Source organism: Haplochromis burtoni, unplaced genomic scaffold (assembly GCF_018398535.1).
Source record: "Haplochromis burtoni strain Fernald_Lab_line unplaced genomic scaffold, NCSU_Asbu1 Contig_78, whole genome shotgun sequence".
NCBI classification, from domain to species: Eukaryota; Metazoa; Chordata; class Actinopteri; order Cichliformes; family Cichlidae; genus Haplochromis; species Haplochromis burtoni.
Genome location: NW_024582439.1, coordinates 1,195,084 through 1,213,682, shown reverse-complemented (window position 1 = coordinate 1,213,682; position 18,599 = coordinate 1,195,084). Strand labels below are relative to the sequence as shown.

The 18,599-nt window shown below is 40.4% G+C and overlaps 1 protein-coding gene across 5 annotated transcripts in view; it reads right to left on the bottom strand.

Annotated features, from left to right (window-relative positions):
* Positions 1–15,333: 15,333 nt before the first annotated feature.
* LOC102314454 (microtubule cross-linking factor 1) overlaps positions 15,334–18,599 on the bottom strand; it is a 79,561-nt gene continuing 76,295 nt past the window's right edge. For 3 of the 5 annotated variants that reach the window (XM_042222015.1, XM_042222016.1, XM_042222017.1), the window contains one exon: positions 15,334–15,740. In XM_042222015.1, the coding sequence (XP_042077949.1) occupies positions 15,537–15,740 (204 nt within the window). In that variant the 3' untranslated portion in view covers positions 15,334–15,536. The remainder of the gene's footprint in view (positions 15,741–18,599) is intronic. The other 2 variants (XM_042222019.1, XM_042222018.1) reach the window with 2 other exon arrangements.

Below are 18,599 nucleotides of genomic sequence, written 5' to 3'. Positions count from 1 at the left end.
TCACAAAAAAGAAAAGAAACAAAATATATCAATAATTCAAATACAGGTTTACAGGTTTACTGTACATTACACCAGTAGTTATTGAGTCCAAATTAGCTGAGTCCAACTTATCAAAATAACCAGTGTCATATTTGATAAACGAGTTTTTGTGACTTTTTGAGTTGTCTACATCGTCAGTGACCCCTCTCCCCCTCAAAAAAAGAATGATAAATAAATATAAATAAATTGCATGATACATTTTAAATAAATATATTACAAGATTAAATGAAATTAAAACTCGTATATGCAAATTTCTATTCCATCAGAAGATTCACTAAAGAGTCCATTTAAATAAATAATAATAATAATATTCTGTAAATTATTTCATGGTTCAGGGTTTAAAGGGTTAAGGAACGAACAGCCTGAGGATTTTACCTGGGATAAAACTATGGACGGTGATAGTACTAACCATGATTGGGCCGCACATTATAAAGGTAACGAACACGTGTTGCTTTATTAATAATAATGTGTATTATTACTATTCAATAGTGCAGCACCCAGGGAGCAGTGTGTAGAGATAGCACCTTGCTCAGGGGTACCTCAGGGTAGCCATTCAATGGATTTGAACCCCTGACCTTCCGATCATGGGGCAACCACTTTACCTACTGATCTATCCCAGCTCCTTAGACAGATAGCTGTGCATTTTAGGGGAATAAAGTGTCCTTCTTTTGAGTAAATAAAGTTGTTAAAACAGTATTAACTGCAATGCCGGTGATGCAGGATTCAGCTGTTGGAGTGATGATGGTGATTTGTAACTCGAGCTCAGAATCATACACTAACAGGGGTGTAACATGTCTCTAAATCCCTGATCTGGTTCATACTGAGATTTTTGAGTCATGGTCAACATCAGGAAAAACTCTGACTCTAATGTGACATGACTAAATATCAGAAAAACAAATGGCTAGACTGTCGAATGTAGTAAATCAAAAATATATGCATCATTAGATTAAAAAAAGATTTTAATAACAAAAAAAAAAAAGATTATGACTGCAATAAGAAAGATTACATTTTATTTAATGCTCCATGGCTTACTGAGGTCTTGTATTATTGCAGCACGCTGTTCTGTTCATAACAAGCTTAGAAAGTCTTTATGTGTATTCTTCATGTGGAAACAATTTGATTTGACCTTCACATATAAAATTCAAATATAACAATCAGGCAGAAGGTAATATCCCGTCCAGCTCTCCACAGCCTCCAAACCAGCAGCACTGAGTGACATCCGCAATCTGCGCACACAAAAAACACTCTCAAACGCTGTCATTTAAAATGATTAAATTGCACAAACTGTATCTTTAAAAGGCGAGCTGTCAGTGCTGACAGAGCACTCTGACAAAGCTGTAGTCAGCGTGGCAGCAACAGGCAGAAGCCATCCAGCCTCCAAACAACAGGCAATGAATTATTAATGAGCCGCTCGTCATCCAAATGTTGTGATGTAGGATATCTGCATTGCTCCAAACACCATCTGTCTCTCCATATTAATTATGATTTCTAACCTTCAGAAGCTGTGCATTGTATTATTACACTATTGTATTATTCTTTATGCTACCCCTTCTTATATTTTACTATTATTAGCTTAAAGACACATGGTTGCATCTCTCAGTGACCACTGTTCTTTCTACTTCAGGCAAATGTTCTAATATTATGAACAAATGTGCTCATTTTATTTAATTATGTATTCATGGGAGTATGTTGGTGTGTTAGCAATATGGCCTCACAGCAAGGAGGTCCTGGGAGTCTTTTTGAGTGGAGCTTTCATGTTCTCCCCGTGCCTGCGTGGGTTCTCTCTGGGGACTCTAGGTTGGCTGTAGGTGTGAATGGTTGCTTGTGTCGCCGTGTTAACCCTGTGATAGATTGGTGACCTCTCCAGTGTGTACTTTGCCCAAGGACAACTGAGATAGGGTCCAACAGCCCCACAACCCTGAATTGGATAAGTGGAACAAAATGGATGGATTTCAATCAAATATCTCAATTTTTTTTTCTTAATTTTCTTGATTACTGTGTTTTTTTTTCTTATTCTCTGGTTTACATTTTAAAAGGCTTAGAATTTTTGTGTTCTTCCATCATTTAAAAAGCACAGACTTTTTTTTCATGTTAGTTAAATTATATTTTTGCCTGTGGCACAATCCAAATAAACTCCGTCCTTTTGTGGAGAAGAGCTGGAAAACAATAAAAACAAAGAGAAAACAAGTGGAGTACTTACAGTATAAAGTAGAATGCAACAGTTTTTGCTATGTTTTCAAGAGCTAGTTTATAGAGAATCAGTGAGTTTATCTTTTAAATATTTTAAAGTCTCCACCTCACAACAAGGAGTGTGTTCATGAGAATGTTTGACTGTTGTTCCGATGTCAGACACCGATGTTGGACGAGAAGGCCTTCCTCACAGTCCCACCCCTAATTCATCTCAAAGGCTTTATGTTGGGTTGAGGTCAGAACTCTGTGCAGGCCAGTCAAGTTCTTCCACACCGAACACCGTGTCTTTATGGACCTTCCAGTCAAGTTGGAACAGGAAGCAACCGTTCCCAAAGTGTTCCCATAAAGTTGGGAGCATGACCTGTTGCACAGGTGGCATCCTATCACTGTAACTGTAGTTGTTTCTCAAATGTTTGTAGAAGTGACACCACCACACTGATCAATTCAAAAAGATGAAGAATAAATTCAAAGTGTTTTAGCAACATCTTTTTTTAATCTATTGCATTTGTGTGCAGCTTCTTTTTCAACATCACCTTTTGTTAAATAAAAAGAATAAATAGCAAATGTGTAGTTATTATGCATTTGTGTTTTCTTCATATATCCATTTATCCATCTTCTCCGGGTCGTAGGGGCAGCAGTCTAAGCAGAGACGCCCAGACCTGCCTCTCCACCAAGGCGTTCCCAGGCCAGATATAATCTCTGCAGCGTGTCCTGGGTCTGTCCCAGGGCCTCCTCCTGGTGGCACATGCCCGGGACACCTCATGCAGGAGTTGCCAGGAGGCATTCTTGTCAGGTTCCTGAACCACCTCCACTGCCTCCTTTCAATGTGGAGGAGCAACAGCTCTACTCTGAGCCCCTCCCGGATGGCCAAACTTCTCACCCTATCTCTTCGGAGAAAGCTCATTTCTGCCGCTTGTATCCGTGATCTTGTTCTTTTGGTCACTACCCACAGCTAGAGCGCTTAGATTGGGCGATCTTTTTCTCTTGGCCACACCAAGGTCAAGGCTGGTTCTTAGAGGCGATCTTGTGTTTGCGGTCGCGGCGCCTAAATTGTGGAATGATTTGCCTCTCCACATCAGACAGACTCCTACCGTCAATCATTTTCAATCCTGTCTTAAAACACATTTCTACTCATTGGCTTTTAATACTGCATGAGAGTTATTTACTTATTTATTTGTTATTTGGCATTGATGTTAATTGATATTCGTTATTTTATTGTGTAATTTGTATGTTTGTACAGCACTTTGGTCAACACCACTGTTTTAACTAAATGTGCTATATAAATAAATAAACTACACTGCACTAAACTAAACTCGTGACCATAGGTGAGCATAGGGACATAGATCAACTGGTAAATTGAGAGCTTTGCTTTTACACTCAGCTCTCTCTTCACCACGACGCTCCGGTACAGCGTCTGCATCACTGCAGCCACAGCACCAATCCGACTGTCGATCTCCCTTCTCCCCTCACTCGTGAACAAGACCCGAGATACTTAAACTCTTCCACTTGGGGCAAGAACTCGTACCTGGCCCAGAGTGGGCACTCCACCCTTTTCTGTCTTCTGCCACTTGGCTAAGCCTAGAAATTCTGTCCATAAAAATTATGAACAGAAGTGGTGACAAAAGGCAGCCCTGGCGGAGCCCATCACCCACCAGGAACGAGTCCGACTTATTGCCAGCTATGCGGCCCAAGCGCTTGCAACGGTTGTATAAGGATCGAATGGCCCGTAGCATAGGCCAGACACCCCATACTCCCCCTTCTTAAAAATGGGAACCACCACCCCGGTCTGCCAATCCTGAGGTACCTCCCCTGATCTCCACGCAACATTTTCTTCATTTAATATCAGCATGAAAAGAATTGGAGCTCATATTAAACACGAAACATATTCATATGGTAAAATGCTAAACATCGCAAAGATGTTTTAACATCTAGAATATGCAGGATTGTTTATTCCTTTAAGGATTATGGTCCAAAAATCTGGCATCATTGTTTCATGTTCTTTTACTCAGACAGGGATTCAGCTATCCTCAGAGTGGGATTAGATGCCATGTGACCCAAAGATTTCATCACCATACATTTCAGTCCCTGTAGAGACAGAGGCCTGCTGGGGGAGACACAAAGATGTGAACTGTGTGTGTATGTGTTTGTGCCAGTGCCATGAAGAAGACTGGGCACATCCAAAGCAAATTACACAGACAAAGGAAGAATCAAGGAGGCACCAAATGAATGGCCTCTTTTTGTTTTTGCTCCTCAAAAGACGGACAGATGGTCTAACTGAACTTGAAGGCTGTTGGACTTTTTTTTCTTCTCAGTTTGTGTTTGCGGGGAAACTTTGAGATAACCTGATTGGGATCAGCAGCAGTCTTGTGTGACGCGCAGCAGATGCGATATCTGTACGCATGTGAAAAGAGCTGAATGGCATAGAAAAATCAGATAAACTGCTTAAAGTTACAGTACTGTGCAAAAATCCTAAGTCACCCCTCATTTCTTTACATTTTGCAAGGAAAATGGAAAACAGGTGCAGTGTTTTACTAAAACGCACAAACACAACAATACAGTATAAAAGTCAAAGTTTGTCACAGCATTTACTGTAGCATGACCACCTTTATTCTTCAACACAGCCTGAAATCTCTTAGAAAAGCTTTCTTCTAATAAAGTTGTCTTCAGGAATAGCTCTCCAGGCTTCTTGAGGGACATTCACAGGTTTTGTTTGGGTGTGGCTGCCTGTTGTTTGTCGAGATAATCCCACACTGCTTCAGTAATGTTTTGGATTCTTTCCATGACCTATATTATTCCATTGTGTGTTTTTTCTATCCAGGTATACTTTTACTGCATTGGCAGTGTGTATGGAATCACTGTCATGCTAAAAAGTTAAGCCTTTGCCAATGGGATACTTTTCAGGTGGATCAAAATCTGAATGCTGTCTTCTGGGTTCGAAATTCCACAACTTTGATAAGATCCCCAAAACCACCAACTAAAAGTCAACCGCAAACCACAACGGAGCCTCCACTGTGTTTGACAGGTGGCTGTAGACACTGACTGTTTTACCTCTCTCCTGACCTCCACCGTACATATTATGATGACTTAAAACATTTTGCATACCTCCCCATCCTCAAGGCTTCTTTACAGCTGCCCTTCCACTGAGAGCATTTCCAATTAGGCTTCAGTGAACAATAGATGGATCAACAGTACATGAAGGTACAGGTGCATCTCTCAAGTTTTTCCTCAGTGATGATTTTCAGATACTGTTCATCTGCTAAAGATGTTTTTTTACACTTGTCCAGTTTCCTCAGATTTTTTGAGGACACACTGCACAACATACATGGATTGCTTGTAGGAGAAAAGTAGCCAAAAGTAGCCAACTTTGAAAGACCTACATAACGTCTTTGGATTTAGACAACCCGAAGCTGTTGAAGTGTGCCAGTAAAAAGATAATATATGTACTGTTTATTTGATGGGACACTAATTTCTCTGTACTTGTTTTTGAAAGCAAAGGAGTCGCCTGCCTCTTAGTATTAGAAGGAATACAGGATTAAGGCATTTTAGCATGTTTCTGATTAAAGCTTTAAAAAAACAACAAGAGAACGATTGATATTTTATGTTTTAGGAATAATACTTTGTAAACACTTTCGCTTTTAGATTATGTTTACGTTTGTAAACATAATGCAGCTGTACTCTTTCACATTTCCTGTAGATGTTTTCTTTGGTGGACATTGTGTTTTTGATTCTGCGCCAGCCTGAGCGCCAGCCCTGCTGCTTCAGTTCAGGGTTCAAACGGTTGTCACACTCCTCCACACAAAGGGTCTGCCTGTTTACTCGTACAATGGTGCGTTTCTTGTGGCGCAAATACCCCCAAAAACTTGACACCCAGCCTCAGCCATGCTGCTTCCCCAGTATGGGCACTACGGGTCTGCGGCTCTAGACGGGAACCTCAGGATGAATAACGATGTAACTGAGGGAGGGAGGAGAAGGGGAGGGCCTTTAAGCAAAGCTCTCGCTCTCCATGAATTCTCCTTGGGGCCAAACCTCTCGCCTGCACCGAGTGTGGGGCTTTTTGTACTGTTGGCATGACAACCTCTCAGCTAATGGCACAGCCAGGCCCATTGTGTCACTCATTGTCTGTTCGAGGCCTTTGCGCACAGCTGCAAGCTTGTGCAATTTAGGGTCCAATTTTTTGACAGATTGCATGCTGAACAACGCAGCGTGGAGCCCTCAGAAAGGTTAATGCTGTCAGCAGGACACATGGAAAATGAAGGTAGTTAAGTAAAAGTGAATAAAACATGTCTTTTTTAAAGATTGTACATGCTGTCTTAAGTTTCTAGATAGCATTTCATTTTATTTTTAACAGGTTTAAAATGTGAACAAAGACAGGGAGTTGCTTAACACTGAAGATGAATATATTCTTTGTTTTTAGGGTAACATATTTAATTTAAAAAGTGGCAGATTGTAGTCTTTGGTGCATTAAATGCGGATGCATCACTAAGTTTCAATTTTCAGTTTTCAGCAATGCAACTGGTTTATTTTCAAACAATCCCAGTCATTTAAAGCCCCCCGAATGTAACAGATTCTTATGAAACAGTAGTACTAAGGAAGAAACAAAGTCCTCTAACCTGAAAACAGGAGATTAACACAGTAAAAAAAGTAGTTCTCAACCACCCCAGTAGGATGGCAGAATGCCCACAACAAATCTGAATATTTGATCATAAGTAAATTGTGCATGATTCCTGCACAGCTCTGTGATATAATAGCACCGTAACATATGGTGTAACAGTCACCGAACAGAAGAATACCCAAATCCAGGAGGTTGAGTAAAACCCACAATCCAAAGCTTCAATCTAGAAACAGACCAAAGTCATTAACATACTGTTTATGTTGCAGCAACTTGCCTGGAACATGTAAAAGACCTTCACTAGTGCTAAGAGGTCACAAATCTGAGTAAGGAGGAGCAAGCCCATGAAGGATCAATAAAAACCTTTAAGGGTATTCTTAAACATAATGGAAGCCAATGTAAAAGGGCTAAAACCTAAGTGGTGTGATCCTGTTTTTTAGTTCTGCTTTAAACCGTTGCATCTGTGCACTGTTCAATGATTTTCTGTTAATGCAAGTAAAAAGAGTGTTCTTTGCAATGGGGAACCAGCTGATGGAAGAATTTGTTTATCTATGAGCCGTGATCAAATGATAATAACTTAGGGTTCATCTAAACAAAGGTTAGATGATCTAATGGTCAGGAGTACCTGCATTTCATCAGCATAAAAATGAAAAGAAACACTCTGTCTCTGAATTACATGCCTGAACAGAGTGTACATTAAAAAAAATAAAAAGGGTCCCATAAATGACCCCTGTGGCACACCATACTCAACAGATGCAAACATAAAGAAATCTATCCAGTGAGATTGAAGAAATTCAGCTGATGGGATTGTAGAAATCTCTTAGCACATAGCAAGACTACTGTGCATACACCTCCATCCTTCACGTCTTCAGCAACACATTTTTAAGGCTTTGTCTCACCTGCATTCAAAAAATTACTTTAGAAATTTGTTGGTCTAATAAAATGTTTACATCCTGCAGCACAGCGTCTCTGCTGTCTACAGTCTCTTAAACGCTGGGGATTGTGACACTTATACCTGTGTTCTCTGGACTGGCACTGATCTGATCCTCTGCTGTTTTGGGATTTTTTTCCCTCCCTGCTATCAGCTGATGTTGTCTTGCTTTGCTCTGTTTATGACCAGTGGCCTTTGTATTCCTCAGACTTTGCTCTGCCTAATATATAGACCATCTCACTGCTTTGGTCTACAATTTTACAAAGCTGTTTTCTATTTTGAAATTCTCCCTCCAACCGTCATCTAGAAATCCACTACTGTCTTATGTATGACCAATCCATGCAAAAGGAAAAACCTTGACAAGTAGTTATACCTGTCAGTCAGACATATATTTAGTTGACCATCTGAAAAAATAAGGACTCGGCATTAAAGGGGCTCCTTGAGGAAGAAATAGAAAGTCACTGGAAACATGTCTCTCCTGCATCGTACTTTGTTGTTACTCAGACTGTTCATTTACTACACAAACGCTCAGCCATCCTCAGGAGCCTTCGCATAATCAGCACATCTGTCTATCTTCCAGTGGCATAAAATCAGTATCATTGCTTCAGCCCTGCAACGTCGATCCCCAGCGCTCAGACTTCTATAAGCTGTCAGCTGAGTCCTCAGACATCAGCTGCAAGACTCCACAAAGGAGAGAGAGCACGAAGCTCGTCTCATCTGTTCAGTGAGATGCACGGAGATTTGAGAACTCAAGGGGGAAATGGCTCTAGACAATCTGACGGAGACGGCCAGACAGCCGCCGCTGCATTATTCATCACAGCCCGAATGGAAAACGTGGATCTTTTTATCTTTTTCAATCACAGCCAAATGTCAGAGCAAACATTGAAAGGCAGTGTCATTTATAGAAGTGGTTTAATAAACATGCACAGTTTTACTTAGCAGACTTCATAGAATAACCTGAACTAATGTCACAGCTGCTGGCTGGAAAGAAAGAGAGAGAGAGGTTTCTTTACAGTATTTGTTTGCAATAAGAATCCGGCACTTCAGTCATGGGTCACGATAGCTGGAACAGTTACTTTTTTTGGTGCTGTGCCATCTCAGTGATAAAATCACATTAGCAGATGTTTGTCACTGAAAATCCTAAAAAACATCCAGTGACCTCTTTGATGACTGATTTATTTTTCTTATCAGTTAATTGGAACATTTTCGAGTGACTTTGTAAAGCAGAGTGTCATTTAAGAAAGCGAGGGCAAAGAGAGATACAAACAAAAGCATAAAATCCCGTTTTTACACTAACGTCTGCTAAATATTGCATTTCTGGAGCATAATATCTTAGGAGTTGGTGGAATTAAAATGCAAATCTTAGAAATTTAGCAAAGAATGCTTTATATTTAATTTCTTTGTTCAAGCGGTGATTGCTTTTGTTTTTTCAGAGGAGAAAACTCCCCAAAATAAACAACATCTACAGCAAAATGACCATAGAACAATAAAAAAATGAGCAAATTTTCACACAATGTCTCACTTGCAGCTCACATTACTTACCCAGACAGCATTCGCAGAGGCTATAAATTAACACATGTAAACTGATCAACACATGTGGCAAATGCACCAGAGAACGAAGCATAAATGAGTTACAACACAAAACGAGTTTTCGGATGATGAAAAAGCCAATGAATGCCCATCGCAGCCTTTGTTTCCTGCAGTATGCTCTGTTGGTATCTGCACATTAAGTACATTAGCGGCTCCAAACACAGGATTTCTGGTAAATCTTTTCCTGGAAAACCCATCACACAGGATGCGATGAGTCTAATCAAGCGATCGTCCATCAGTCAAACTTTTTTAGCTTTGTGCACCGTGCAGCTCAGTAAAACAAGAAAAGAGTTGTTTACATGTAGTAGAGGATGAGTCAGGATACACAAGGGACACAAACAGGCAGAATTCAAGCCAAACGTGAAATGCATAAATGATGAGACTGGAACAATCTGGCAGCGTAAAGATGGCTGAAGGTGAACATGTCGTTGTGAATGCCGGCACTGAGGTTATTTTACAGGGAAATAGAGGAGTTTGTAGCTATCTCATATACCTTAAAGAGTGAGGCAGGACATACCCTTCACAAGCCACCAGTCTTTCTGTGTTAGTGCATCACAGAGCTAAACTAGAGAGACAAACAACCCTGCACTCTCACATTTACACCAATCTTAGAATCTCTATTATATATGAAATGAACAATCATGTTTTCAGTCTGTGGGGGGAAAGTAACCAGAGAGAATCCTACCAGGCACAGGAAGTACATGTCAGGAGGTTTGATTCATGCCAACCACAACCTGACCTAGCAACATAGAAACAGAAATCCATAAAAAACACTTCACTACACTAAAAGCACTAAAAACACTAAAAACACAACACTGATCAGCTATTAGGTCAGCTAGCAGCCACGTGTTTGCCATTACAGCCTGATGTCAGTGGAGCAGACAAGGGAGAGGACCTGCATGTTTGCGCAACATCAGAGCAAGTTGGTTGTCTGATCCTGCCATAACTAGTATATGTTAGTTCTGAAATCAAGCCCAGTATCTATAGTTCTGAACAGTTAATGTGGAATAAATAAAAGCCTGAATTTTTATTACTTTTACTATCTATGAATAAATAGACTATCGTGTATATACACACAATATCCACATGTTAAATCACACACAAAGACACACAGACAGGTTATTTCTATCTTTGATCTTTGGATACAAGGCACTTTGGTTCAGTCCCGCCACACATTTAATTCCTGCTCCCCTACATACTCAAAAGCACTTGAAATCAGACACTGCATGTGTTGATCTGCCTTTTAATACTGCTCCCAAGAAATAAATATTTTCCTGGTTTGAGTCCAGGTGTTTCATTTATTGCGTCTGTATTGAAAGGGAATGTTTTGAGGTGTTTTTCAGCCAGTGCAGGTACATCACCTGGATGAAATGCATTATATGGCCCTAACCAAACAAATGCGCGACAGTAGGAAAGAAATCCTCTTTGTATATTTTACATTTTTCACCTGTATATTGGTCAGTGTTATGATCGTTCTGCTCATAGACATTAAACTAGGGTGGAAAGAAAAATGCCAAACAGAGCATCTTGTCCCCTTCAGCTCATTTCAGCAGTAATGTGCATAATACTGGAAATCGTCCTGCCTACTTCAGAGAAATGCTGATCTCTCATCTGAAATTATCAGCCCTGATCTACACTGAGGATGATGAAAATCTCATCTTACTCTACACAAATCGTTTAAATGAAAGGAAAATAAGGTAATGGCAAACAATCTAACTGAAATCATAAAAATGTATGAAAAAAAATCAAACACAGACTTTCAGCTCACCACCACGATTGTAAAAAGCTAAAAACTTCCTCTTCAGCTTGTAATGGCTTGAATATTTAGTAAAATTACCATCCATTTATATCACATTGACCTTCAAGTGATATAAAATTCATCATATGTCTGTGTCTGCTTCAGGATATGTACTGTATTTGGGTGTTACTGTTACTTGTATTTTGTGGAGGTCACACCCTTCTTGCCGTGGCCGGTGTTTAGCAGCGTGTCTGTGTGTTTCAGCAGGGACTTCAGGGCTGGAATAAATTATTCAGCTGTGGTGGATTCCTCTCGGGTGGATGGAAGTAAAAGAAGAGCATCTTCTCCTTCCAGCCGCTGACCCACTCAGTGCCATCAGCAGCTCCCAGCGTGCAGCCGGGACGCTTTAATTATTCATTCTTATAACTCAGTGAAAGGTATACGGAGGCCTTCAGCTCTCTGCTTCTGCCTCTTCATCACTCTCTCTTTCCCCTCTCTGCCACCATCACATGCTGTCCCTCTGAGCCAATAAAAGCCCAGTGTTTTCCAGTTTAAAAAATAAATAAATAAATACAATTCATTTTAGAGATTTAATTGGAATTAAAACATTGAAAAGTAGTCAAATAAACAAGAGAAGAAATAGGACCTTTGTCTGTATTAGCTGCCAGTCAAGTACTATAAAGAGCCTGTTGCACTGTACAGGGAACTATTAGGCACATTTCCAGCTCCATGTTTGTATTGTTGGACTCCAGGGTAGCTTTGCATGATTCTCAGTGCAGCCCCCCCAATGTTTAAAAGTAGCTGTTTTAAGTCCTCTCCCTTTAACACCACTTAAAGGGTCTTATTACTGATTGGCTCCCCCTCGTGAGCAGGTAAAAGGCTTGAATAGCAGGTGGGTGGGGCTTCTTGGTTCCAAGCCAGAGCTGTGTGCCTCAGCAGACCACATTAGGGTCCCTATGACATCATGCAGAGATGTTTTATCGCTGACAATAAACCCGTTTCCTGATCACTTTTCACAAGATGATAGCAAACTAAAAAACAAACTACCAGGCTAATTAACAAAATTTTAGGAATAAGCCAGAGTGACATTTGAGAAGATTACTAGAGCCACAAAGGCCCAAAGCTATTTGTACCCTGTTTGTTAAACATTCCTGAAATTATAAGACTTTTTTTTTCTCATTTATATATTTTGTTAAACGGGGTGTGGTCTTGTGTCTTTAATGTATGGAAGCTTGTTTCTGTCACTGAAAATAACCAAAATAAAAACAATTTTCTGCCATCTATAGGTGAAAATTTCAGGTTATCTTAATGTTAAAGTTTTAGTTAGTAACAATTATTTTCAGGTACCCAACATGTAATTTTAATATAATAACCAAACAATTTGACTTGATGGAGCGCAGACCCATCAAAACTGAGAAAACTGAGTATTCAGTTCAATTAACACAAACGTTTTCTTCCTTCTCACTCTCATTTAGGTCCTTTGCGTAAATGGATGCCCCAGACAAATGTGTCATTTGTACATGGATGTTTTGGACCCGGAGGTCAGCATATTTGGATGTGGAGTATATAAATATAATGAGAAACCAGAGCTCCCCCTTACATTTACCAACATTTCACCAGTTTATGAATAAGTGATACTGGACACTTAATGAAAAAACGTACATTTATTATTTAGGGATGTTACATCGAGAGAATTTTGGGAGTATTATCCATCCCGTCTATGGAATGTGAGGGAAAAGCACAAGCCTGCGTTGAAAAGAAAACCTTAATTAGGACTGTTCACAACATAAATTCTGCTTTCCGTCATCGCTTGTTAAAAGAGTGTATTTTAATATAATTGTTATCCTGGCTTCCTGTTTGCTTCCATAGCAGGATGTGGAGCAAAAGATCAATAAATTACTTAAGAGCCCTTTTAGCAAAACTGAATTTACAGGTTAGGTGAGTTTAGTCAGGGTATTTCTAGTAACCATATGTGCTCCTCAATTCTTTTTAGAAATATATGTAAATATCAGTTCTTTGTGTTTATTCTTTATTTTTTAGTTGGACCTGGTTAATGTAGATATTTAGTTTCTCATTTGGTTATCCAGATACTCACCTGAGGCAGGTAGAGTATAAAAGGAAGTCAGCTGCTTTCAGAGGGGTCGGTGTGTGTTGGTGAACTCCTGCTTTAATAATACAGGCTATAGGTTGGTGAATTCAGCCTCATGCTTTGTTTAAACCTGAAGCTACTGCTGGCCAAACTGATTTTAAGTATCTGCTAACTCTAACTAACCTGATGAGCCAATTACATCCATAAGTTATAATGGTGTAGAAACACATATCTGTAAACTAGTGCTAAATACTAGTGGCCTCTGCTGGCACTCCTCTCCCTCAGAGTGTCTACACCCCTGACTTGAGTTTTTTGCCCATAAGGATGGGTTACACACACACAAGGAAACGATCTAAAGGCCTGAACTGCTCTCAGTCTTCTTCTTCTTCTTCTTCTCTCAGCTCCTTCCTTTCCGACTCACCAGAGTAAATCATCTGCCTCAATCTCACCCTATCCCTAGCAGCCTCCTCTGCCACACAGACCCTCTCAATGCCCCCCTTCACTACTTCCATGAATCTTCTTTGTGGGCTTCTTTTCCTCCTGCCTGGAAGGTCCACATTCATCATTGTTTGTCCAATATTACCGCAATCCCTGCTCTGCACATGTCTAAACCATCTTAGCCTTGCCTCTTTAACTTAGTCTCCAAACGAATCAACCTGAGCCGTCCTTCTGAAACACTCTTCTAATCCTGTCCAGATGCCGGAAACTCCCTTTTGCAGTCAGTCTGAAGTATTCATACAAGAAACTGGTACGCTGGTGTTGTTGCTGTTTTTTTTCCTTCTTCTTTTTTTCAAGTTCTTGAGGTCACCACTTGGGTCAGATATGGTGTGTAGCAGCTTGAATCCCCAGTGTGACTCCAGTGAGCTTGACCTTTACTGTTCTATCTAAATAAGGGCAAAATGTCCAAAAAATAATCTCTTTACAGTGACTGACTCTGCCAGGGGTAGATAAAACAGCAGATTCGATCCTGCAGACCTTTAAATAAACTAGTGGGGGTAGTAGTAATGGTCTCTGACTTGCACAATAACCTGGGAAACAAGAGTAAGATGGCACAACGTGATGCAAGAGGATTTGACTTCTGGGAGGACACAATCTTCTTATTCGCATTCTCTCTTGTGTGCGTCCCACCCTGACCCGCTGTAACCCTGTGGTCTGCACCGTAATCCACACGCACACGGTTCAGGATGGCATGTTTGCCAAGAACGCAAACTTGGGTCTAACGAAACAGCGCACAATCCATCGTGTGCTACAGCTAACCTCTGTCATGGAGAGATACAAGAAAAGAGGCGGTCTTGGAAATACACATTCATATTTATTACCATTTAGTATTTACATAGGACTATAGCTCGTTAAGACTTTTTTTGACATAGACTTTTCATTTAAAACATTCATGTTTTCCACAATCCCTTTTTCTTGTCAAAAGAAAAGGTTTTTCCTATCCAGTAGTAACAACTGTACAAAGCCAGCCTGATAAGTACAATAATTTACTTAAAAACATCTTATTTTCATCAATGCAAATCATGTGACAACAAAACAGTCCCCTCCCCCAAACAGCTGAGCTGAGCAATCACAAATGACTATAGCTCTTTATGTACATGCACTAAAGTGCTAGTATTCAAAAGGCATGCAAATATTTGACCCATATTTATACTGCCTTCCAAATATGCATAAGGTTATTATGTTTGTTGTCACCCATCTTCTACATGTCTACAGAGTCAAACATTCATCTCAACGTAAAAATAAAGACGGACACGAGCATCAGAAATGACATCATGTGTCTCCGCTTCAGACCCGGTGAAGCAGAAGTTGTTTTTTTGTTTGTTTGTTTGTTTGCTTCCTTGTTTTTGTTGTCTTTCCTCTCCTTGAAGGTAAACAGAAAAGTAAAGTGAAGCTTTAAAGGCTGGCAAAACAAAAATAAATTAAAAAAAGGATTTAAAAAAAGTTTGCATGAATGTTTATGGGACAGCGATGAAGAAAAATAAAAATGTAAACACAGGAGGAGTTTTAACCTGAAAAATAGGTTCAGATACACACACACACACACACACACACACACACACACACACACACACACACACACACACGTGGGTGATGGTTAACTCAAGTATACAGGCACCTCTTATGGAAACTTATTTTTCTATGTTGTCTTTAAATACAGTACATTCCAGGTTCCTCTTAAAAAAAAAAAAAAAAAAAAAAGGTTCTGGTTCCTTGATGGTCAGCTGGTGCTACTGGTTAGATCCCAACCCCTCTCTCAGGCTCCTCTAGAGGGAGTCCATATGTTTGGAGGGGGTTTTCTGAGGTACTGGGTCTGTTTAGGCAGAGGTGGAGGAGGAGGTAGAGGACGGCTTTACGGCGGCTCCTCACCCTCCAGGATGGTCTTCCGGTGTCCCGGCGGCGGGAAGGTGAACCTCCTCTTCGAGCCCTCGCTCCACTTTGGGGAGGAGGAGGGGGAGCGTGCGGCCCAGCGCGAGGGGGGTCGGCGGTTGGCCGGGCGCGCCGGTCTCAGGAAGCAGGAATCCAGAGGCGGAGCCACCGGAGAGCGAGGCAGGTCCTGCCAACGACAAGGAGCTGTCAGAGAGGAGCAACGGGGCGCCTGCAGCCATTTGCCACCGAGGAAAACAGGAAGTGAGGAGATTCATACAGAAAGATGAAGGGGAGCGAGTGAAAGAAAGCGAGCAAAGGTGCTGATGTAGAAGTGACGTGCACATGAAACAAAAATAAGGAGCAATGTAATGAAGGAATTTTAAACGAAAGCCATTTCATGAGGAACTTTTATGTTTTCACTTGTTTCTTACTTTATTCTTGTTGCAGTTTTCTTTCAGTGGATATAAGAACGTCAACCCCTAACATACTGCTCCTAATGCAGTTTTTAGTCTGACCTGTTCTGCCTGCCTTATCTGAAAGGATTTAACTTAAAACTAATTTTGTTTGCTTGAAGCTGGAGCAAAAACCAGCAGGTCAGCCTTTAAATAAGTTAAATAAGTGACAGACGTTTAACCTTCTCACCTAACAGGAATGTGCAATCTGGTGAAAAAGGCAAACAAACCAAGAAAAAAAAAGGTTACATAGTTACTGCAGACATTTAGCTACGGAAGCAGACAAGAGTCAATTTGAGCAGCTGTTTCAACCTTCCCTCTGCCACTTAATAGCACTCAGTTACTCAGGGGACACAGCAGCTAATGACCCACACCTGCTACCACCATCACTGGTTGAGCGAGCAGTGCAAGCGCCTAACATCACTTCATTTGACACATTTTAAAGAAGCTTCTGTTCAGTGATTTGTTATATTTGGCTGGTACACTGGCAAAACACAAATGGTATCACAGATATAATTTAAGAATTCTCCGCAATCAAGCATCATAACGTTTGAGTCTCTTGGTGTTTTAAAAACCGACTGAGAAACTGACAGACACAGTACGGTAGAGACTCATTAAGGGGAAAGTAAGGCCACCTTACTGCCCAGTCTATTTCCAGTCTAATGAGGGCTTTACTTTCCAAACTGAACATTATATTATATTCAGTAAAACTTAAAACCAGCAAATCTAAACTTATCAGAGAAGCATTTACTGGGGTCTTAGAGTACAGGAAGTGAAGGTCTATTTTCCCATAGACTCCTATTCAATGTAACTACTTTTTGCAACTGGAGAAGCCACCCCCTGCTGGCCATTAGAGAGAATACAGGCTTAAGACTGACAGGCTTTATAATGCAGAAAACATATACAGAAACACTGAAAAAGCCAAATCCACGGTTCAAAGAAATGTCTCAGGTACACTAGAGTAAAAATCAGATGCCAACCTCCACGTGGAAAAAAACAAGAAAACAAAACCAACTGGTTACCCAGAGGTTGACAATTCTTGTAGGTGACCACTTTCAGTTACGAGGTAACTGCACACAGGTTGCCTGGTAGGAGGCAAGCTGTCTTCAAATAATACATTTGTCCAAATAATCCTACTTGGACTGACTATAGTCGCTCACAGACTTAGCAAAGGTTAGCAAATAATTGCTGTCTAATTTATAAATGTAGACAGATTGCCAACATATTGCAGTCACTCTAATTCTGTGACAGGTCTCATGAGGAACTCAGCTGGTTGCCAACTGGTTGTGTTCTGGTCATATTCCTATAATATAATCAGAGCATTAAATCACTGGATTGTCCAACAGATGGCAAAAGATTTATCATTTTCCACATTAAAAAAAACAGAAACTTATAATCTTCTTTCATCTTGACATACAAAAACTGCTTTGAAAATGGCAGCTGACTGCGAGTGGTTGGATACCTGGTCCCGATCTTCAAAGCAACCATTTCAAAGGGAACAAGATCACACAAGTTCATTCCACAGAGCTGGCAATGTTATGGTGGCGCTGCTCAGACCACTGTTTTCCTGAGTATGACTGTGGCATAATTAGACCACAATTAGAAGTTTATTAGATTTAATTCAGAATTTTAAACCCTCACACAACCAACTCTGAAGTCATCTCAGTGTTTAAAGAAGTCCTAAACTGCAGATGAATGATCACTTGCGTGCCACAAATCTGCTATCAGAGGTCACTGCAGGCATCAGGTGATAGAAGTCCATAAATACATGCAGTCCATTTGTGCAATTTTGCATTGATTGTAACGTCTAAATATTTAAACCTGTTAAGTGCTTAATTGGCAACAAAGCTTTATGCATCTGTCCCCTGGATGAAAACAGAAAGTGTAGAAAAAAAGGCCACAAAAAACTCAAACTATGAGTGAGTTTGTTTTCCCCCCTTCGAGTGAAGTCAGAGCATGAATCGAGTGAACGATCACACCACTGGCCTGAAATATTAATAGCTCATCTCCAGGCATTAGATTTCACTTGAAGGATGGAGGACAAGAAGACCGAAAAGCAACAATCTAGTTCGGCTAAAAATACATGACAGTCAGGCTGCGGTGGTGTGAGAAGATGAACTGGAGGAAAAATAACCGGATGGATGGACACGTGGATGGAGGATGGACAGATGTGCTACACAATCTGCAGCAAGTCCTGCAGAAAAACAGGTCGTAGAGTTTGACAGGAGGCGTCTGCGCCAAACCATCAATAAATCATTAGTTTATGAATACAGCTGATGGGAATACAGACGATACTGCTTGTGCAAGATTTCCCATGTGACGCCAAAGCATCAGATCAAACAATCCCACAAGTCAGGCACCTGTATACAGGAAGTCAGTGTACACGAGTGGATATTAAAAAACAGCAAAGTCAACACCTGTACATGGACCACAGCTTCTAAGTTTTTGACCTTAAAAAAAGATCCACCTTAAAACCCTCCAGTGCAAGAATAAATAAAAATCAGTTTTAGATCAAATGTATGTCCATTAATTAGCCTGAAGTTACAGTATGACCTAAAATATCATCAGATTTTCACACAAGTTGATAAAAAAAG